Below are 22,611 nucleotides of genomic sequence, written 5' to 3' on the forward strand. Positions count from 1 at the left end.
TCCGCCTCCGTTCCCTCGGACTGAGCTCGGGCCTCCAAGCAGGGTGGCTCGGAGCGCTTGCAGGTGGCTCTGCAGCCGGGGATCATCCGTTGCGTCCTTGTCACCTCAGGTGAGGTGGGCGTCCTGCCTGGCCCGGTCGTCGCTAAGTTGGTCGGGGTGAGACCAAAGGAAAACATCTACACCAAAGCTCCCAAAAGCTTCTCCACTGCTCCCAGCTTCGGCCCCTTTTATGGCCGGAGCGGGACAAAAAGGGGGGTTTTACCCCTCTCCCCCTCATTTTCTACCACCTTTGCGAACACAGAGTGGCTGGACTGCCTTTTTGGCGTCATTTTTCCATTTTAGAATTATGTTGTGGCTTAAAACCAGTGGAATAAAATATTAATTATTGGATTGAAGATAACAAGACTATTTCCTCACCCTGCATTGTTCCACGCTCATCCTCTTTCATACCTGTAATGAATTCACTTAGCGTCGGCATGGCAAAGCAAATGTCTGTGTCTTGTTTTTGAAGGTTTATGGCATTGATTAGATTAGAGTCTACGTGTGACGTTGCGTCTCGCCAGCCTCTCTCGCCTACCTCGGCGGGGAACGGCGGTAGTGCGAGGCTGCGGTGCCGGGTGGCAACTTTTGCGTGGCATGTCCGCTATATATCCCCCCTTTGTTGGCTGGATCCGGCTTGATGGCGGATGTAGGCGACGTCTCATTGAAAGATGGCGCAGGTTTGCAGGAACACAAACAACAATGCAGTTACCAAAGTACAACCTTAGTGCATGTCACCCACCTTATGGCTATTACAGTTATTCATGGAAACTTCCAAAATAAGGTCAGCCCATATGTGAATATGGGTGTAGGGGTCAGGATTGACGTGTGTGGATGGATGTGTGTAGGTGTGACTATTGGGATAGCAGTGAGAGTAGTAATACGGGGCATTGGGCGGAGCTAAAACTAAGGGCAAGCATTAACTAGGTGGAGAGTTCTCAGTAAAAATCACACAACAAAACAAAACAAAAATAAGAGGAGAACTCAACGCTGCTCTACGGGGGAGAAAGAAAGAGAGAGAAAAGGTAGCTAGCTCCACCTTGGCACATAGGGGGCACAGCGGTCAGGTGTAGAACCCGATAAATCAATCAAGGAGAGGGAAGCCAAGTGGAGCTTCTAATCTTGGGGAGAGCTGAATCCTAGTCTAGATTCAAAAGGGGGTAGAGAGGACCTCCTCCCCTCTCTGTATGGGGATAGGTTCGGGTTCAGTCGTTCTTTTCCTACGGAAAATTTTGAGTCACGCACCTGAGCACTGGTTCAGAACACCCTGCAAGTTCTGAGTCTTTCGGTAGAGCAGGTAGGCCAAAACCGTTATCATGTTGCGGCATGCATTTTCATCGAAATAACTATGGCGCGTGAAAGCAGGCAATGGTAATGCCGGGGTGGGACGTCCTGAATGTGGGTCTGTAGACAGGCAGTTCTGGCAGGCAGCCAAGTCTGCCGCCAAGGGGATTCTGGAATTTTTAGAATAGCAGACCTCTGTATTGGAGCTTTGCGGTGCCATGAGCCAGGCCGCAATACAAGCGGTGTTGACGGTCCCTTTCCTGATACGTTGGTTGTGCAGGAAGGTAACCGGATGGTGGTTCGTGTCAATGGTCAATGGTCGATTAGGAGAAAACTAGAGGGTTTTAGGGATTGGTCGTCACAATGTGGTCCGCTAAGGTTATGGCGAGGTGAGGTCATCATAGAGGCACTTGGCAGGTCATTAGTGGAACAACGAAGGTTACCTGGTTGACCTGTTGTGTCCTCTGTGGTCCTGTTCGACTCAGTCAGGCCTAGTCCCGCTTTTTGTCTTTGGACAGGCTGCAGAGCAACTCAAGTAATTCTTCAGCCATGACACTAAATTCCCTTTGGGAGCTGTTGGTTCGGGAGCCTTTTTCCCAGTTGTCGTTTTAGGATCTCGGTTGGACGAGTCAGATTTAGGCTTGTCGTTACGTGTACCCTGTTTTGACATGTAAATTTGGCGCGAGTTAGAGCTGCGATCATTCCATGATTTTGATTTGTCGTTGAATTGATGTTGTTGGTTACGAGGACCATTGTTGTACGTGGGCCGAGAGTGGTTGTATGGGTTTAACATAGCCAGAACGTGGTGTCAGTCATATGCGTGTTGCACGTACCGCCCTCTAATTCCATCTGTGGTGGTGCGTTTGTAAAGAAGACGCCTGAGTCTTGTGCTTTCGAGGGAGGGTGTTTTTGTTTCGAAAAACCCTTGCCAGCCAGTTCACGTAGTTGGGCACTGGACAGTGTGCGCGGGCATGCTACTACGCCCAGCTGGCGGATGGTGTTAGGATGTATGTTTTTGACAGTGTTTTGAAATTTTTGTCGTCCTCCATATTCGGCTCATTTGAATTTCCAAAGTACGCTTTACGCAACCGGCAGTAATAAGCTTACGGTGTCTCAAGTCTCCACTGTTTAACTGTGAGGGCTGCAGATAAGCCGGTTACGGCCTCTGGGTCATCAAATTCTTAAGACAATGCTTGGCAGAAGGCCGGGTAATCGGCCAGCACATGAGTCGGTTGTCGTTCAATTAAGCTGCTGACTTCTCGGCGAGATGTAACTTTGATAAGGTACAGTCTGTCATCCGTAGAAGTAGAAGGGAATCGTTTAAGTTGAAATTCGAGGTCTCCAAGGCGGCTGTGTCGTGTGACCCGTTTGGCTTAGGTTCAAACCTTGGAATGTTGCGCGCCACTTTTTATTAGTCCTCTTACAGTTTTACCTGGAGAAGCGCTGGGTGGAGGGAGAGTCGGGGGTGAGTCGAAAAGGTGAGCTGCAACTGGTGGTGCTGCCACCCGTGAGGAGGCCGCACGGCGCACCCTGAAGGTGGGTTCTGGCCCAAAGTTTGGAGATGTTTTGTAGGGCTCTGTGACACTTCTGGCAATGGATGGCCCCACGCTGTCTGTAGCAGGGGCCGGAGCACTGGGATGTGTCGGTGGACAGCTGTTGAGCTAATTGTAGCTCACGCCTGACATGGGTTAACTCATCCTCTTGGTCCCGGAGCTGTTGCTGGAGGCGGGACAGCTCCATCTCCCTGATTGCCATCTGTGTCCTGAACCCGTACGACTGTCCCATCTCTTTGGAGCGTTCCGCTTTGAGTATGATGGTACGCTCCTTCGACTGGCGGCGGAGTTAATTATTTTAACGTCCGGGGGCGAACTCGGCATCCTTGGGTCTCCGCTTTGAAGCGCCAGGCAGCCGTGATTCACTTAGCGTCGGCAAAGCAAATGTCTGTGTCATGTTTTTGATGGTTCATGGCGTTGATTCGATTAGAGTCTGCGTGTGACGTTGCATCTCGCCAGCCTCTCTCGCCTACCTCGGCGAAAACAATACAAATAGACCTTTGTCCTCCATTTATATTGTAAAAGACTTTTGTTCGTCAAATAAAAACAACATTCAACTCAAAATGTCAAATAATGGCATTTAAACTATATGACAACAACGTAATGCACACTATAAAGCATGATGCTTTGTCCTTTTGTATGTACACGGACCATGAATGGAACCGCATCTCAAAAGTCCAATTTAACGAATATGCTTTTCCTTTAAACATTGATCGTGAATTAAACACTAGCCTATGTCCACATAATTGAAAAATAAGAAATTTAAGAAAGCAAAGCATACCTGACATTATAATTTTGTCTGTAGTGACTGGGATATTAGTATTGGATCTCTCTATCTTCCACTCAGTTACTGGCTACCTTTGCCAGATTTGTGCCTGTGTGACTCTCACAGAGGGGGCGTGTCTGTCTTTTTCTAGCACTAAAGGAAAAACAATCTTAGTTTCTATAAAAGAAACCCAGTTTCACCTGAAGTCTCTGTGAGAATGAGATTAATATTAGTTTGTGCCTTTTTAATAATCTATTACATTTTGAAAGTCTGCTTGCTTACTTCACCTCAAACTGGCCAATAAGATTCTGCTATCCTCCATCCATTTTTTTTTATTTTGTAACGGCAAAATGACAATGAAATTCCCTCTTTGTGAAGTCCATTTGAAGGAACGCTTGGAGGTGTACATCAAGCAGTGGAATGGTCTTGTGAAACTCTTCAGAAATGAGAAGAGAGAGGGTCTCATCCAGGCACGAAGTATTGGAGCCAAGAAGGCCACAAAGGGACAGGTATCTTACTGTTATCAATCCATCAGATGCACTGTATTTCTCAGAGTATTGTTATAGCAACAGGTTTGACCTATTAGAACTAAGATATTTAATTGATTTCTTGTTTCATGTCCTGCATGAATAAAAATACTGAAGTGTTTGTGTTTTTTTAGGTGCTAATATACTTGGATGCTCACTGTGAGGTTGGGATCAACTGGTATGCTCCACTGGTAGCTCCGATTTCAGAAGACAGGTAACAATTATATTGTGGTTAAAAAAACTCAGAGTATCCCTTTAAATGACATTGTGGGGATTGAGTTGTAGTAATAATAATAACTAGATATGCAAGCAGCTATTAAGGTCCCTTACAGCTCTAGCCACGTTGTGGTAATGGCACGTTAAGGTACTGGCACATTGCGGATCCATTTTAATAGAATTGTGCACCACACTTTTCATATTAATATTCGCATAAAGCCGTATATCATTTTCATTCTATTTCACAATTATGTGCAGCACAACACAACAGCGCGGCGAAAAGACAATATGAAAAGCTTTTAATGACTTTTCATCTTCAGTATCTTCAGATGAGACACCCAAAGATAGAAGTAAATGGTAAAAAATACAGTCGGTCAGAATTTGAAAGAAAATTTAAAATGGCGGACTTGAAGGATGGGTCGTGATGTAGAGCAGAAGCTACACCTCGCTACCAGGTTACTACTACTCACGTGGAAATTGTTTGGGCCAAATGGCTAGTCAACACACCAGCCATGAGCGCTACTCTGAGTTACGACCACCACAACCCCACGACGAGACTCCCCCTGCCAAATCAAATCATCTGGCTCGACGTCTCCAAAGATGTCATTTTGAATATTGAGGACATCACCCTCTACCATCTGCCAGCAGACAATTATGAGAGCGAAATCGAGATTTCTAACTTTTCCGGACAGTACAAATTGGAGGTTGATCCTGAGACACTTAGATTCAATTTGAAGGAACTCGGGCGATTGACATCACCCACATTGACAACACCCTATGCCCTGAGTTCCGATGACGAACGACAGCGTTTAAGGGAGGTGCTAATCTGCAGTGATGGCAGACGGGAAAGCGAAAAGTTTTCAGCATTAATTTAAGGTCAGGATGCTTGAGTCAGAGGGTGTCAAACAGTGCCTGAGGAATTGCCGATTTGTCCGCCCACAAGTTCCAGGATGACGTTGTCTGTCGGGCAGTCATATAAATGAATCCTACCAGCAACATTGGGGCAGTAGCGCTCTTCTTGCGGTGCTTGGACAAGATGGCAGAGAAACGTGTCGAGTTGTCTTAAGTCGGTTCAGGGGTGTTGATGTGGCTACAGGGGACTCGGCAGTGTCATCACTTGAAGGAATGCGGTCTGACAGGTGGTAGTCCTCCGAGTGGTCCAGCACCGGTCTGAGGACAGTTCACAAGTTGGCGGTGGTAACGCCTGTATCACCTGCGCCCACAGCTGAAGATTTTTGTAATCAATTAGTGGCTCGAAGCGGCAGACCAGGTCTTGGCTGATGAGCAGGGGAACGGGTTCAATTGGAGACACGTAGACCGGATGGACTAACGTCATGGAGCCAATTGTCCAGTGGAGCATAGTTAAGGTGTTTATCTCCGTGTTAGTTACTGAAAATGCGGAGATAGTTAGCGCGCAGCCTCGCAGTTGAAGGTCATGGCCACTGGTTGAACACAGTTGGTTGAACACAGCGTGGGACATAACAGTGATGTCTGCTGCAGTGTCAATCAGAGCTTCGCGGACAAGTTCATGCACAAGTGTAATGATTAAATAGAACTTACCAGAAGTACCTTTAGTGGTTAGTTCACCCAACAGCTGTCGGAATGGCAGAACGCTATTCAGTAGTGTAATGTCACGCGAGTCAGGGGCCTCGCCTGGGTCTAGTCGGACGACTATGACTGCACGAGAGGGGGGCTAGGGATTGGGCGTCACAAAGTGGTCCGCTATGGTTATGGCGAGGTGAGGTCGTCGTGGAGTCGACCGGGGTCACTGAGGCACCTGGCAGGTCATTGGGGGAACAACGGAGGTTACCTGGTTGAACTATCGCGTCCTCTGTGGCCCTGTTCGACTCAGTCAGGTCTGGTCGTACTGGTGGGTCCCGCCTTTTGTGTTTGGACACACTGCGGAGATTTCAAGTAATTCTTCTCCCACGGCACTAACTTCCCTTTGGGAGCTGTTAGTTCGGGAGCCCTTTTCCCGGTTGTCACTCGTCGTTTTAGGGTCTCTGTTAGACTGGTCGTTGCATGTACCCTGTTTCGACATGTAAGTTTGGCGCGAATTAGAGTTGCGGTCATTCCATGATTTTGATTTATCATTGGATTGGCGTTGTTGGTTACGAGGACCATTGTTGTACGCGGGCCGACATTGTTTTTTGGATCAAATGACTTATTTTGATTGTCAGGTTTAACATCACCAGTTATGTGTCAGTCCCACGCGTGTTGCACGCAGCTCTAATTCCATTTGCGGTGGTTCGTTTGTGAAGAAGACGTCAGAGTCTTGTGCTTTAGAGGGAGGGTGTTTTTGTTTCGCGAAACCTTTGGCAGCCAGTTCACACAGTTGGGCACTGGACAGTGTGCACGGGCACGCTGCCATGCCCAGCTGGTGGCTGGTGTTTGGATGTAGGTTTTTGACAGATGTTTTGTAGGGCCCTGTGACACTTTTGGCGAGGGAGTGCTCCCGGCTGTTTGTAGCAGGGGCCGGAGCGATGGGATTAGTCAGAGAGTCGGCGGACAGCTGTCGAGCTAATTGTCGAGCTCTGTCTCCAGGACTGCCATCGGTGTCTTGAGCTCGTAGGATTGTTCCATTTCTTTGGAGCATTCTGCTTTGAGCGTTTCGGTGCGTTTGGTGAGCCGCTGGATGTCACCGGAAGCTTGACGCAGCAGAAGAGTTGATCACTGGTGTTCGGCCCGTAATTCAAGCATTTGATCATGAAATGGTCGGTCAGCTAATTCTACCAATTTAGCTTTTAAGTGGGCAATCTCAACATAAGCGTCTTGTAGTTGTTTTTGTTGAACTCCGGAAGTTATTTCGCTAGAGAGGGGCCTGAGATGATTTATTATCGTCATAGTTTAATTCGCCGCTGTCTTTAGATGGCAACTGTCCAGCCTCAGCTGCAGCAGTGAGGTCGGCTAGCCGAGCCTCCACATCATCACGTTGCATTTCAACATCAAGGAGGCGGGCTTCAGCCAAGTTTAAACGCGAGGTGGTGTCTGTCAATTGAGCAGTTAACTGGACTTGTTTATGCTGTTCAGGTTCCAGTCTGCGCTTCACCCGAGTGTCCTTTAGGTCGCTCCATTTGAGGTGGGACACCAAGTTCAGCACCATGCAACCAAGCGTTCAAGCGATATTTTTATCTTTTAAGGTTTTGTGCTCGGCGTCACTCATAAGTTGTGCGATGTTGTCATTGAGAACTTCAAGGCCAGCATTTTTGACAGACTCTGTATAGCCCGGGATAAGGTCCCTAGTTAAGTTGCTGACGAGCTCTTCCAGTGTGTCAAGATTGTCGTATTGACTGGGACCTTCTGAGAGTTCCGTCATGCTTGCATTGTGTGTGCAGTGTAGCTGTAAGTGGTACGCAACTGAATTATTTGCAATGTAAGCTTGTTTGAGCGGTGCGCCTAATTTGGAATTGAAGCACAATAAAAGCGATGTAATTAATTGTTAAACAATTAAGTAGTGTTCGCAAATTATGCTGTGAGGGTTTATCCCGTAATTTTAAAAGGCGACGTGTGACGCAAGATTGCACGTCACTAGCAGCAGACCACTTGTGGGAGATAAGCGCACAATGAACCTTAAAACCAGCAGAAAAAAGTGCTCTGCGGTGCTGTAGGGAAGCTAGTTTATTATTTCACCAGCAGTGATCAAGAGGGAACACGCTATCTCGATGCATGTTCGCTAACAGTTTCCTAGCTCAGCTGAGCAAGCAAGCTTTCGGTTTACTGGGAGCTGCGTAATGGTATGAGCGTCCGGGGTGGGGGCACTCGAGGACAAACCGAAGCGGTTCAAAACCACGAAGGAATGAACCCAAGTGGCGACGTCACGTCTTCCGCGAAGACAAAGCCTTAAGTTAAAAAAAAAAAAAAAAAAAAAAAAACGACCAAATGGCAGTTTGCTTTTGAGTGTTTCCTTATTTATTTATTTATTTATTTTTATTTTTTCCCCTGTTCGGCTGTTTAGTCAAGCAGAATGGAGGATCTGTATCCATTTTATGCCGGAACAGTTTTACTGTGTCAGAGTGGAGTTATTTAAGCTGCCGCTGTGGTTTCATAGTATTATAATTTGTTTATTGAGAATCAGAATCGATCAGTCGGGGGGGGGGAACGAAGACAAAAGACAAAGCACTAATTGGAAACAGGATGAGAAAAGTAAATCATTACTAATCTACAACAATGAAACATTAGATATGAGTGTTGCATGGGGCTGTAGTGGTACACCCTGTGAGGGAAGGATAGGACAAGATAGAACAGGACAAGGACAAGAGAAGAAGCAGATTGGACAAGGAGCTAACACTTTAGCTCAGCGTTCAACTGACACACAACAGGGATTCTAGGTGTAACAACGCCTCTAGTGGCGGCCAGTGACTTCCCAAATCTCCTATTTACGCAGTGAAATAAAATTCCCCAAAACCATCCATCCATCCATCCATTTTCAACACCGCTTATCCTAGTTAGGGTCGCGGGACGCTGGAGCCTATCCCAGCTGACTTCGGGCGAAAGGCGGACTACATCCTGAACTGGTCGCCAGTCAGTCGCAGGACACATATAGACACGGACAACCATTCACACTCACATTCACTACGTCACTGAGTGGGAACTGAACCCACGCTGCCTGCACCAAAGTCAGGCGATTGTACCACTACACCAACAGTGACCTTCCCCAAAACCACAACGGGCATATCACTAGTCTGGTTAGCTCCGCCAGACGCTATAAGAAGGAAAAAAGACGGGTATCGCACAAACCCTCAGAATTCGTGACCTGTTTTATTGCAAAATACCGTGAATCCTGTGTGTTTGGGTTGGACGACACTTGGTATCGCCTCACGTGGGCTTGCTTGGTGCAGGGTGGGGCTTCCTGGCTGAGCCAGTCTTCGGCAAGTTGGTTGAATGAGAGCCCACAACAAAGGGTGTTTGGCCAGCTGCCAAGGTGGTGGTTCCCCCCCTTTGGGACCAAAAGGGGAGATGGACCGCCTCATAATGTTACTCTTCCTTCCTCGGACAATTGTTGTTCCATCCAACAATTAAAATATTAATTGTTGGATTTAAGATAACGAGACCATTTCCCAGCTTTGCATTGTCACGTGCACATCCTCTGGAATCCCTGCAATGAATGTTTCAATTGTATGTGGTTGCTGAGAACACTGTAATATTTGCAATGTGGCATTTGTGCTGTGTTGGGTGAAACATCCCATCCGGTTCAGTTGACAAACAGATCTGACATCAGACATTAAAATTTGCAGAAATACAATCACTAGTGGCGCTACTGTGATGGCAACACTAAATCGTTCTTGCAAAGTTCTTAAAATATCATATAACATTCAAATCCAGTGAAGATTGTGATTAATTCCTCCGGAGTTGTAGTAGCTTTGCTGCTTTGCTGCCTGTGGATGTCACTTGTGCTCCATCCATTGTCCCAGACAGAAGGGACAAATGTCACTGTTGCTTCATGAAGAGCCACCAAACAGCGGGTTCCTCACCTTCTTGGTCATAAACCAGTGTCCCAAAAGAAAAGAAGTCTTTGTTGGTGAGACTCTTCAGGCTGGCTAGGGGTGAAAGTTAATCAACTTAGCGTCCAAATGAGAAACCGGGTGTCCGTGTCTCAGCTTTGATGAGCTACTTGGGACTAGCTGGTAATTCATTTAGTGTCGGTGTGCAAAGATAAACCTCCCGTTCTTCTTCTTTGATAAACAGACAAGGCTTTCCTTAGATGTCTTATGTACGCAGACTGGCTCAGCGGGGCAGTCGAGGCAGTATGCAGAACAGCACGAGACTGGGGGTGCTGGGTGTCGTCTTTACTGGCTTGTCCGTTACACCATTTTAAATGAGGCAACACCAGCACATTTTAATTTTATGAACAAGTGTCGAATGGGGGAAAAAGGCGATGGTATTGCTGTTATTTTTAAGTAATTATTTCAGTGCAAAGAAATTAAACTGGATGATTTTAGCTCTTTTGAATATCTCTATTTTTTAGTGAAAGGTGACCCAAAGGTTATTGTTTTAGTAATTTATAGGCCTTCAAGATACAATAGAAAATTTATGGAGGATTTTTCAGAACTACTGTCAGTTATTTGTACTGCCTACAACTATTTTGTCATAAGGGGGGAGACTTTAACATTCATGTTGACAATATAATGGACACTTTTTTTTTTTTTTTTTTTTTTTTTTTTTTTTTAAATAAAGAACTCTGCTATACGAGACACATTTGACCTCTCATTTGACCATATTAAGAGTCCAACCCATACTAAGGTCACATCTTAGACCTGGTCATCTCGAAGGATTGACAAAAAAGATATGGCTATTTCTGAACATTTTTGTGTATTCTTTGAATTACAGATTCTTCCAAAAGTACCTGTACAGACAAAGTCTTTGTAATTTTAACCAAGAGTTAGTCAGGGCTAGACAGCAACACTTTTCTGAAATCGTCAGTAAGAACTTCAACAATACTCGCACTCTGATTCGGTGGTTGACAAGCTCACAACCTCCCGAATCCTAACAGCAGATAAATGCAATGAATTTGCTTATTTTAGTGAAAAATACAATCCATCAGGTTAAATATCAGCACAAATCAGCAAACTGACAAAATGATACTACATGTGAAGCCACCCAGGAAACTCTATTACCATGTCAGAATTTGATGCAGTTGAGCCAAAAACTGTAGAGAATACGGTTGAGCAGCTGAAACATCAACAAGCTATCTTGACTCAAGACCATCTGACTTTTTCAAAGCTATTGCGAAGTCTCTACAAGCTAATTTAATAATTAGCAAATAATCAATTGCTCACTTCAATCAGGCGAGTTTCAGAAAGCTCTTTAAAGTAGCTGCCATTATGCCACTTCTAAAAAAAATAGAGCGCTGGACCCATGTTAGCAAGCTATCGACCCATCTCAAATCTCCCTTTCATAGCAAGATTGTTGAGAAAGTTATTTTTAATCAATTCAGCAATTTCTTGAACTTAAATGGACTTTTTGACAAATTTCAATCAGGTTTCCGAACTCATCACAGTACAGAATCTGCTCTTATCAAAGTGCTAAATTATATAAGGTTGAATACTGACTCAGGAAAGGTGTCAATTCTTGTCTTGTTGGACCTCAGTGCGGCTTTTGATATGGTGGATCATAATATACTGCTGAACAGGTTGGAAACGTGGGTAGGACTAAATGGAACAGTCCTTAAATGGTTCAGGTCCTGCCTGGAGGAAAGGAGTAATTTTGTAACCATTGGAAGTGTTCAATCTCATCGAATGGCAATGACCTATGGGGTCCCTCAAGGGTCAGTTCTTGGACCCCTCCTGTTCTGCCTGTATGTGCTACCCTATGGTCAAATTCTTCAGAACATTAATTTTGGCCATCATAGCTATGCAGATGACACAGTTTTATCTAGCAATGTCGCCAAATTACTACAGTTCAATTGAGGTGTTGTGTCACTGTCGAAAACAAATAACTGGATGAGCAAAGGTTTTCTTCAATTAAACCACAACAAAACTGAGATAATTGTTTTTGGCAATAAAGAAAAGAGAATTGCTGTTAGTAAATACCTTGAGTCACTCTCTTTAAAAACCAAAGACCAAGTCCGAAACCTTGGTGTTCCGACCTGACTTTCAACAGTCATATCAAATCAATTACTAAAACTGCCTTCTACCATCTCAAGAACATATGCAGAGTGGAGGCTTGTATGTGTCAAGCAGACCAGGAGAAGCTCATCCATGCTTTTATCTCAAGTAGACTTGACTATTATAATGGTCTTCTGACTGAACTCCCCAAAAAGAGCATTAAACAGCTGCAGCTCATTCAGAATGCTGCAGCTCGGGTTCTGACCCAAACAAAGAGGTCAGAGCATATTACTCCAATTCTAAAGTCTTTACACTGGCTTCCAGTCAGCTTTAGAATAGATTTTACAGTTCTGCTACTGGTCTATAAATCACTAAACGGTTTAGGTCCTGAATACATGAATGAAATGCTAATAGAATATAAATCCAGTTGGGCTCTGAGATCGATAGACTCAGGTCAAATAGTGGAGCACAGAGTCCAAAGCAAATAGTGTGAGCAGCATTTAGCTCTTATCCTGCACACAAATGGAATCATTTGCCAACAGAAGTGACGTCAGCCCCAAGTGTGAATGTGTTTAAGTCCAGGTTAAAAACTCTTCTTTTTTCTCATTCTTTTTAGAGCATTTCCACTTTTAAATGATATTTCTTGCACTGTATGCTGTTTTGCTTTTACTTTAATTTTTTTTCTCTTTGTTTTAAATGTTTATAAGCTGTTATTTTTCTTTGTTTTTAAAAGCTTTTAATCATGTAAAGCACATTGAGTTACCTTGTGTATGAAAGGCGGTATATAAATAAATTTGCTTTGCTGACAAAGTTTGATGACTTTGCATGCATGCTTATACCCTCAAAACAGCATTGGTTTCTTGGTGGACAATGTAGCGAACAGCACGTCACCACGGCAACCGTGATTTGCGAAAACTCACAAACTTTGTATTGTGACATCATGAACCTCTTAACAGTTTTGTGAGCAAATATTGGGTAGATCGGATTAACCTCCAAGCAGGAGAACAACAAAGTATCAAACGTCATTTCCTTGTGGCAGTAGGTGACTCTATTAGTACAATTACATTTTTTTCTATCGATGCCGTTAAATGTGGACTTTTATCAAATGTGTGAAATTATGAAAAGATATGACCATCTGGAGTCAAGTTCCATCAGCTTTTGATGTCATGGCGAATCATCAAAATTTGCCGTGTCGCCACGGCCATGCTTGGACAAGTTTGCCAAAGTATGACCTGGTGGACTGACAATGGCCTCTCGGCCAGGCGGCTTAACAGCTCTCCCTCTTTTTTGCATTCCAAAAGAATGATTTCATACGTGGTGGGGAACATGCCTTTAAATTGGAGCATGAATAGTTGAGTCTTCCACACAAACACTGGCTGGTGCGTCCTAACTAAGCCTTTGTAGTGTATATTGGTTTTGGATAAAACGTAATTAATTTTGGAAAAGAATACGGCGGAAGCGGACGTCTGTGTTTACTTCGATTTACATTTGTTTGTTATAATCAAACTATCTTTGTCTCGTAAAGGGGCACCACGTCTCTTTTTATATTCAGAAACATTAGGAAAAGTGACGAAACCCTCTCTCTCTCTCTACTCTGAAGGTTTGGTACATGGACGAAATAAGAGTTCTCGAGTACAGCGGTTTCACAATTTAACTCAAACACACAAAAACGATACAGGCAGTGGAATTTTTTAGGAAATTTAATTAAATCTAAAATTTAAAACTACAGGGAAACAATGGAAACGGGCTTGACTCCAAAGGGTACAGAAAAACATTTGTAAAGCATGTCGAACTTGTGATGTAGGTGTGATGTGAGAATGTCCGGGGAGCAATGCGAGGCTGGGAATTTATTATTATCCAATTATGCACCAATTTGTACCTCGGAAACGGCATGTTGTCCTCACGTTGCTTAGAACAAAATTTAGACAGGCTAGTCGGTCTTGCAGATGTATGGGCCGGGGCGCCAAGCAGGTGTATTTGAAGAAAAAGGAGAACAGAAAGGATAAACAGAGAAAAAGCAAGGGTAGGGTTGCCGAAGCGCTTTGGTGACGGTGTTCGTCACGGTCTTAGAGAATACGTGCGCCGCAATTCCTTCCTGATGGATCTTTTCTTCGTAAGCTGCCCCACACACACAAAAGTGTAGTTTCAGGGTGCAGGCAGAGTGCTTCTGCCGTCTGTGCGGCGAGGAAGGTTGAGTGCGTCTCCGCCACCTAGTGGTGAGAGGCAGGGCTCCCTGCCTGTGCGCCAGTGTCTTCGGCAAGCTGGAGAAACAAGAGGCCCAGAACAAAGGCCTTTTATGCACAGGAGAAAGGGGCTGGCCCATGGACCAAGAAGAAGGCAGGCCATAACGAACACCATGTTTAAGCATAAAGGTGTCCACACGTGCACTTGGCACCAGGACACCCTAGGTTGCCGTTCGATGATCGACTTTGTGGTCGTGTCATCGGACTTGCGGCCGCATGTCTTGGACACTCGGGTGAAGAGAGGGGCGGAGCTGTCAACTGATCACCACGTGGTGGTGAGTTGGCTCCGATGGTGGAGGAAGATGCCGTATTGTGAGGGTCTGCTGGGAACGTCTGGCAGAATCCCCTGTCAGAATGAGTTTCAACTCCCACCTCTGGCAGAACTTCACCCACGTCTCGGGGGAGGTAGGGTACATTGAGTCCGAGTGGACCATGTTCCACTATTGCAGAGGCGGCCGACCGGAGCTGTGGCCGTAAGGTAGTCGGTCTGTCGTGGCGGCAATCCCCGAACCCGTTGGTGGACCCCAGCGGTGAGGGATGCCGTCAAGCTGAAGAAGGAGTCCTATCGGGCCTTTTTGGCTTGTGGGACTCCTGAGGCAGCTGATGGGTACCGGCTGGCCAAGCGGAGTGCACCTTTGGTGGTCGCTGAAGCAAAAACCCTGGTATGGGAGGAGTTCAGTGAGGCCATGGAGAAAGACTTCCGGACGGCTTCGAGGAAATTCTGGTCCACCATCTGGCGTCTCAGGAGAGAAAGCAGTGCACCACCAACACTATGCATAGTGGGGATGGGGCGCTGCTGATCTCGACTCAGGACGTTGTGAGTCGGTGGGGAGAATACTTCGAAGACCTCCTCAATTCCACCGACACGCCTTCCCATGAGGAAGCAGAGTCTGGGTTCTCTGAGGCGGGCTCTCCTATCTCTGGGTTTGAGGTCACCGAGGTAGTTAAAAAGCTCCTCGGTGGCAGGGCCCCGGGGGTGGATGAGATTCGCCCGGAGTTCCTAAAGGCTCTGGATGTTGTGGGGCTGTCCTGGTTGATACACCTCTGCTACATTGCGTGGACATCGGGGACAGTGCTTCTGGATTGGCAGACTGGGGTGGTGGTCCCCCTTTTTAAGAAAGGGGATCACACTCCTCAGCCTCACTGGTAAGGTCTAGTCAGGGGTGCTGGAGAGGACTGTCCGTTCGGGAAGTCGCATCTCAGATTTAGGACAAGCAGTGTGGTTTTCGTCCTGGCCGTGGAACAGTGGTGGTCCACTATTCTACACCCTCGGCAGGGTCCTCAAGGGTACATGGGAGTTCGCTAACCAGTCTAGATGAGTTTTGTGGACTTGGAGAAGGCGTTCGACCGTGTGCCTCGGGGTGTCCTGTAGGGGGTGCTTCGGGAGTATGGGGTACCGAACCCCCTGATACAGGCTGTTCGGTCCCTGTCCGACCAGTGTCAGAGTTTGGTCCGCATTGCCTGCAGTAAGTCTGATTCGTTTCCAGTGAGGGTTGGACTCCGCCAAGGCTGCTCTTTGTCTCTGATTCTGTTCATACCTTTTATGGACAGAATTTCTAGGTGCAGCCGAGGCGTAGAGGGGTCCGGTTTGGTGGCCTCAGAATTTCATCTCTGTTTTTTGCAGATGATGTGGTTCTGTTGGCTTCATCAAGCCGTGATCGCCAACTCTCACTGGAGCAGTTCGCAGCAGAGTGTAAAGTGGCTCTCATGAGGGTGGCGTGCCCTCTCCCGGTCGGGGATGAGATCCTGCCCCAAGTGGAGGAGTTCCAGTATCATTGTTCACGAGTGAGGGAAGAATGGAACGGGAGATCGACAGGCGGATTGTTGCAGCGTCTGCAGTGATGCGGAATTTGTACCGGTCCATTGTGGTAAAGAAGGAGCTAAGGCGAAGCTCTTAATTTACCGGTCGATCTACGTTCCTACCCTCACCTATGGTCACAAGCTGTGGGTCATGACCGAAAGAACAAGATTCCGGATACAAGCGGCCGAAATGAGTTTCCTCTGCAGGGTGTCCTGGCTCTCCCTTAGAGAGAGGGTGAGAATCTCGGTCGGGAGGATCTCAGAGTAGAGTCGCTGCTCCTCCGCATTGAGAGGAGCCAGATGAGGTGGCTGGGGCTTCTGATTCGGATGCCTCCCGGATGCCGCCCTGGTGAGCTGTTCCGGGCACGTCCCACCGGAGACCCCAGGGACGACGCAGGACACGCTGGAGAGACTACGTCTTTCGGCTGGCCTGGGAACGCCTCGGGATCCCCCCGGAAGAGCTGGATGAAGTGGCTGGGGAGAGGGAAATTCTGGGCGTCCCTGCTTAAAGCTACTGCCCCTGCGACCCGACCTTGGATAAGCGGTAGAAAATGGATGGATGGAGGCTGTGAGATATTCTTTAGGGCTGACGCCCTCTGGATCAATGCATGCATTCAAGGGTCGTCCTCTTGGAGCCCTTTAGACTTGGCGGGCGTATGATCTTATGCATTGCTCATGGTGTGAACAACAAATCTGGCATCACAAGACAACTTGCCACTTATCTCTCTGTTAGTGTGAAGCAATGAGGTGGAAATGAGGAGAAAAACCCAGTAAATCCTCTTACTCCTTGTTTTCCACCATTATAAGGCTGCAACGTCTGCAGTTCAATAGACATCACATCAGCACCTGTGGGTGCAGCTGATGTGTCATTATCTCACTAGTGGTGTCAAAATCATGCGGGCAGCGTAACTAGCTGGGTGGGATGAAATGGAAAACTGCACCCATCCCAAAGAATGCTGATTAACAAAACAACGTGTGTGTGTGTGTGTGTGGGGGGGGGGGGGGGGGGGGGGGGCGGCTGCTGGTGGCACCTTGTTCCGTCAGGGCAAATCCATCTTCCTAAGGACCTATAGCTGGACTGCAAAAAAAACCTTATTTGAAATAATTACATTTTCTTATTTTGAGAAGAAAAATCTGCAAAAGGGATAAGCAAAATTTGCTTGAATAGAATTCCTCAAACTAGCACCTTTAAGACAGTAACAAGTCTTAAAATTTTGAAAATAATTGCTTATTACAAGCAAGAATTGCAAGAAATGTTTGCTTAAAATAAGTGTTATAGCTTCATTAAATTTTTTTTTTTTTTTTTACTTGATTTACATCCGATTTATGCATCAAACGTTTGCATACTACAAGCAAGAAATTATGTAAATGTTTGCTAAAAGAAAGTATATTTTCATGATTAGTTTTTACTTAAGTATTTACACCTCACTTGTGAATTTTAATAAGTGAAAAAAAGTTTCGAGAAGGACATTTCGTTTCTTGAAACAAAACAGGTTTCTCCTTTGAGCTGGTTCCAAAATAATAATAATTATTATTGGCAAAATCACCTGAAAATAAGACGAAAAGTATACTGTAATTGTGTATAATGCACAATTCTTACCCCCAAAAATTCCATCCATACATTTTCCTCTCCATATCCGAGGTCGGGTCGCAGGGAAGCAGAGACTTCCCTCTCCCCAGTCACTTTGTCCAGCTTTTCCGTTCCTCTGCCAGCCAGGAGACGGCGTGCCTCCAGTGTGTCCTGGGTCGCCCCCAGGTCCTCCTCCCAGTGGGACGTGCGTGAAACACCTCACCAGGGCGGTGTCCGTGAGGCATCCTAACCAGATGCCGAGCCACCTCATCTGGCCCCTCTTGATGCTGGGAAGCAGCGGCTCGACTCTGAGCACCTCCCGGATGACCGAGCTTCTCAACCTTCTCAACCCGGACACTGCAGAGAAAAGTCATTTCAGCCGCTTGTATCCACAATCATGTTCTTTCGGTCACGACCCACAGCTCGTGACCATAGGTGAGGGTAGGAACGTAATCGAGAGCTTTCCCTTTTGGCTCAGCTCCTGCTTCACCACGACAGACCGATACAGAGTCCGCATCACTAAAGACACGCTGCACTGTCGATCTCCCGCTCTATTCTTCCCCTCATCTGTGATACTTGAACTCCTCCATTTGGGGCAGGATCTCCTCCCTGACCCGGAGAGTGCACTCCACCCTTTTCCGACTGAGGATCATGGCCTCAGATTTTGGAGGTGCTGATTTTCATCTCAGCTGCTTCACACTCTGCTGCGTTCCAGCGAGAGTTGGAGAGCATGGCTTGATTAAGCCATCAGAACCACATCATCTGCAAAAAGCAGCAACGTGATACTGATGTCATCAAATCGGACCCCCTCAACACCCTGGCTACGCCTAGAAATTCTGTCCATAAAGGTAATGAACACAATCTGTGACAAAGGGCAACCTTGAGGAGTCCAACTATCACTGTAAATGAATCCGACTTACTGCCGCCAATGCGGACCAAACTCTGACACCGTTCGTACAAGGACCGAACAGCCCGTATCAGGGAGTCCGTTTCCCCATACTCCCAGAGCATCCCCCACAGGACTTCCTGAGGGACACTGTCGAATGCCTTCTCCAAGTCCACAAAACACATGTAGACTGGTTGGCAAACTTCCATCCACCCTCGAGGACCCTGCCAAGGGTGAGGAGCTGGGGTCCACTGTTCCACGGCCAGGACGAACACCACATTGCTCCTCCTGAATCTGAGATTCGGGGTGGATCTCATCCGCCCCTGGGGCCTTGCCGCCGAGGAGCTTTTTAACCACATCGGTGAAATCAACCCCAGAGTTCCCAGACTCTGCTCTTCATGGGAGGGCGGGTCGATGGAGTTGAGGTCTTCCAAGTATTCGGCCCACCGACTCACAACATCCTAAGCTGAGGTCAGCAGCGCACTATACCCAGTGTTGACGGTGCACTGCTTCCCCCTCCTGAGATGCCAGATGGTGGACCAGGATTTCCTCAAAGCCGTCCGAAAGTTGTTCTCCATGGCCTCAACGAACTCCTCCCATGCCGAAGTGTTTGCCTCAGCAACCACCAAAGCTGCGTTCCGCTTGACCAGCGGTACCCATCAGCTGCCTCCAGTCCCCGACAGGCCAAAAAGGCGTGATAGGACTCCTTCTTCAGCTCGACGGCATCTCTTACTGCTGGTGTGCACCAACGGGTGCTGCCACGATAAGCACCGACAACCTTATGGCCATTCAGTCCATTCTGCATCTTATTTATTGATTTAACTGCTGTATATCTTCTATATAATCACTTTGAAATGGAAGATGTGGTTTGTAAAGGAGTTCTCGAGTTGTCAAGATAACATTTAACATCTTTGTCCTCTGACCTTTAATCACAACAGTCTCAAAGGGCTTCACAGGTCCACAGTTGACGAAGATCGGTGACATCCCCTGGTCTAAACCACTAAGGAGAAAAAAAACAAAATTGGGGGAGGAAAATGAAAGAAACCACAGATGGAGGACTCCCCGTTCCAGGATGACCAGGCTGGAGTGGATGCTGAGTGGGAAACATTTATCAGAGTATTGTGTTGTACAATGTACAATGCATCTCTCCAATAAAAGATGATTCAATGCGTAGCTCAATACATGGGGTGCGATGCGATTCCAGGACAGTCCATTTTAAAGTGGAACGATTTGATTCAGTTCGTTTCAGTGGGATTACGATTCGATTGGATATAGCACAGCCCGGTTTGAGAGGTTATGACGCAATCAGTGTTTTGGTTGTAAGTAGAAAATTTTACAGTATGAATTAACTCGTCAGTACTGTAAACATGGCATTTCCGTCGCATAGATTTATCAAAGACTAAAGAAGTGTATTTGTAACTTTTGTCATGTTTATTAATATATATATCCATCCATCCATTTTCTTCCGCTTAACCGAGGTCGGGTCGTGGGGGCAGTAGTTTTCGCAGGGACGCCCAGACTTCCCCCCCTCCAGCCACTTCATCCAGCTCTTCCGGGGGGGTCCCGAGGTCTTCCGAGGCCAGCAGGGAGACATAGTCTCTCCATCGTGTCCCGGGTCATCCCTGGGGTCTCCTGGGACGTGGGACGTGTCCGGAACACCTCACCAAGGAGGCATCCAGGAGGCATCCTAATCAGATACCCCAGCCACCTCATCTGGCTTCTCTCAATGTTATTAATATATATTTGTATTTTATATTTATAACTAGCGTTGCCTCTTTATCTGCAATGTTCCACTCAACACATCCTTCTTTTAATAAGCACCTACAGTATGTTTTTACCTATGTGTGACTCAACGAATACCCAGGTTTGTAAAGCACGACTCCGCTCTCAGCCGGGAAGGATATGGTGGGCTGTGATGGTCGCGTTGTACCTGATGTCCAGGCATCGGTGGTATTCGCGCTTGTTCTGTATGGAATAGCTGTTCTTTGACCTCATTTTTAACTTTGTTGTACAACTCTGGCATGCACTTGTTAGTGAATGCTGTTGAGTCAGTATAGTGTATCGATGCTCTGTTTTTATCATGTCCTGAAAACCCTAAATCCTTAACAATAAACTGAGTTATTGAGGGCGTCGGTTAACTTTGCCCTCGCCGAGCTGTGGTTGAAGTTTTTGATGGAAGAAGTCTTGTATGTCTCTGTCTTTGTCGGTCTGTGTCTTTTTGCTAGCTGTGGTACCCTCCTCCTCGCCTGTTTCGCCCCATCATACCAGCTCACCGAATGTGGAGATTTGTCACACTACCGGTGTACTTTAGCGCAGTTTTACAGTCTTTGCATATGGCGACAATTTTATCCAATACTCCATTCTTCATATAAAATCCGGATTTCTTCCACACTTTGTACTTTAAACTTGCTGCGAGCATTCTGAATCCTTTCGTGTCTGCTATTCCTCCATGGATTTCCCTAAAAGCGCTATCTGACATAACCGTGATGTCTCGCCCGATCGGACCATCGGCCGGTTCAGGATACATTGAGACAGATTAATTAGTCCATGTACCGATGCACTTTTAAATCAAAAACAATTTGTGGATTCAAATCGTTTTTTTATTACACCCCTAGCGTAGGAGTCCATTTAACTCTGAAGAGATGAAGTCCCACAGGTCGACGCCTCCGTGAAGGAAGTGCTTCCTCGGGACCTGACCCGGTCGGTCAATGTCAAATCCTCAACAGCAACGCCTCAGTGAACGTGGTCAGATCTTGTCCCGGTCGGTTGATACAGGATCTGGACAGCATACAGTTTCTTTTACAAATCAGCCATGTAAGGAACCACCCAATTCCATCTCCTGTTTCAGTCTTTTCTGTCCAGTGTAGTGACCCCCTCTTGGCAGATGTTACAAAGGTCAAAGTTAGAAAATCCATCTTGGGTCTAATCTTTTTGTCTTTCATTGTCTGGGTTGGGGATCTTCTGTGCTTGTTGTGAGTACTTGCAACTCCAAATTTGTGCTCCAGTGGGTTACAGGAGTAAAGACTATATGCCAGTCTGAGTTGGTATATTTTCTGTGCTTCCTTACCTGCACTTCAGTTCATATATTTTGTGTAATAATCCACTGTAAGTATACAGTATATTAGAAGATGCCACATACTGATTTCTGTATTGTTTTACATTGCATACATTTTTCAGCTATCAAACATGCCAACAGAGGGTTTTGTCTGTGTGCTTAGGATGGTATGTACTGTACCACTCATAGACTATATAGATGGTAATGAGTATAGTGTGGAGCCCCAACAAGGTGGAGATGAGGACGGCTTGGCTCGAGGAGCTTGGGACTGGAGCCTTCTCTGGAAGAGAGTACCACTAAACCAGAGAGAGAAGGCACAAAGAAAACATACGACTGAACCCTATAGGTACAAACATTGCAGACAGCATGCTAACATTCATATTTGTCTGTTTTTGTCTCCATCTCCCATCCTTTTTTCCTACCTCTATTGTCTCATCCCCTTTTATTGACAAACCCCACCCCATTCTGTTCTGTTGCCTGTATGCGTCGGTCAACACCACCTCCCGCCATGTGTCTTGAATGAATGGCTATTTCTCTGATCTCACTCTCATTCTAAAAGAACGGTGTGTACTGTTCCTTTGATTGACGCCATCAATGGCGAGATATTCACCATTGAGACCCAGGGTGGAGGAGATGAAGACGGCTTTGCTAGGGGAGCCTGGGATTGGAGCATGCTGTGGAAGAGAGTTCCTCTGAACGACAGAGAAAAAAAACTCAGAAAAACTCGCACTGAGCCATATAGGTAATGAAAACTAATCTAAATAGTTTGACGATGTCTGAATTTTTTTTTAGTGCAGTACAACGTGAATCAAGGTAGCAAAATCCCAAACACCACACAAATGTACAGCCCTAGCTAGTGAGCAATATTACCCACCCAAGGCAGGAAACTGAATTATGAATAAAAAACATTTACACACATGGACAACATTGTTTAGTACCCCTCTGTTATTGAAAGAAAATCCCACAGCGGTCACAGAAATAACTTGAATCTGACAAAATTCAGGCTCAGCTCCACCTTTACCACGGCAGAGGGTTACAGAGTCCGCATCAATGCAGACGCTACACTGATCTCCCTGTCGCTCCGTTCTTCCCTCACTTGTGAACCAGACCCCGAGATACTTGAACTCC

At 46.3% G+C, this 22,611-nt stretch overlaps 1 protein-coding gene across 3 annotated transcripts in view; it reads left to right on the plus strand.

The window, feature by feature from the left end:
• The window catches only part of galnt7 (UDP-N-acetyl-alpha-D-galactosamine: polypeptide N-acetylgalactosaminyltransferase 7), a 123,860-nt gene that overhangs the window by 49,753 nt on the left and 51,496 nt on the right, over nucleotides 1–22,611 (plus strand). For 2 of the 3 annotated variants that reach the window (XM_061678678.1, XM_061678679.1), the window contains exons 5-7: nucleotides 4,021–4,151; nucleotides 4,304–4,383; nucleotides 22,043–22,225. In XM_061678678.1, coding sequence (XP_061534662.1) covers nucleotides 4,021–4,151; nucleotides 4,304–4,383; nucleotides 22,043–22,225 — 394 coding nt within the window. Of the gene's footprint in view, nucleotides 1–4,020; nucleotides 4,152–4,303; nucleotides 4,384–21,646; nucleotides 21,830–22,042; nucleotides 22,226–22,611 lie in introns of all 3 variants that reach the window. The other variant, XM_061678676.1, reaches the window with a different exon arrangement.

This window comes from Phycodurus eques, chromosome 6 (genome assembly GCF_024500275.1).
Source record: "Phycodurus eques isolate BA_2022a chromosome 6, UOR_Pequ_1.1, whole genome shotgun sequence".
Taxonomy (NCBI): Eukaryota; Metazoa; Chordata; class Actinopteri; order Syngnathiformes; family Syngnathidae; genus Phycodurus; species Phycodurus eques.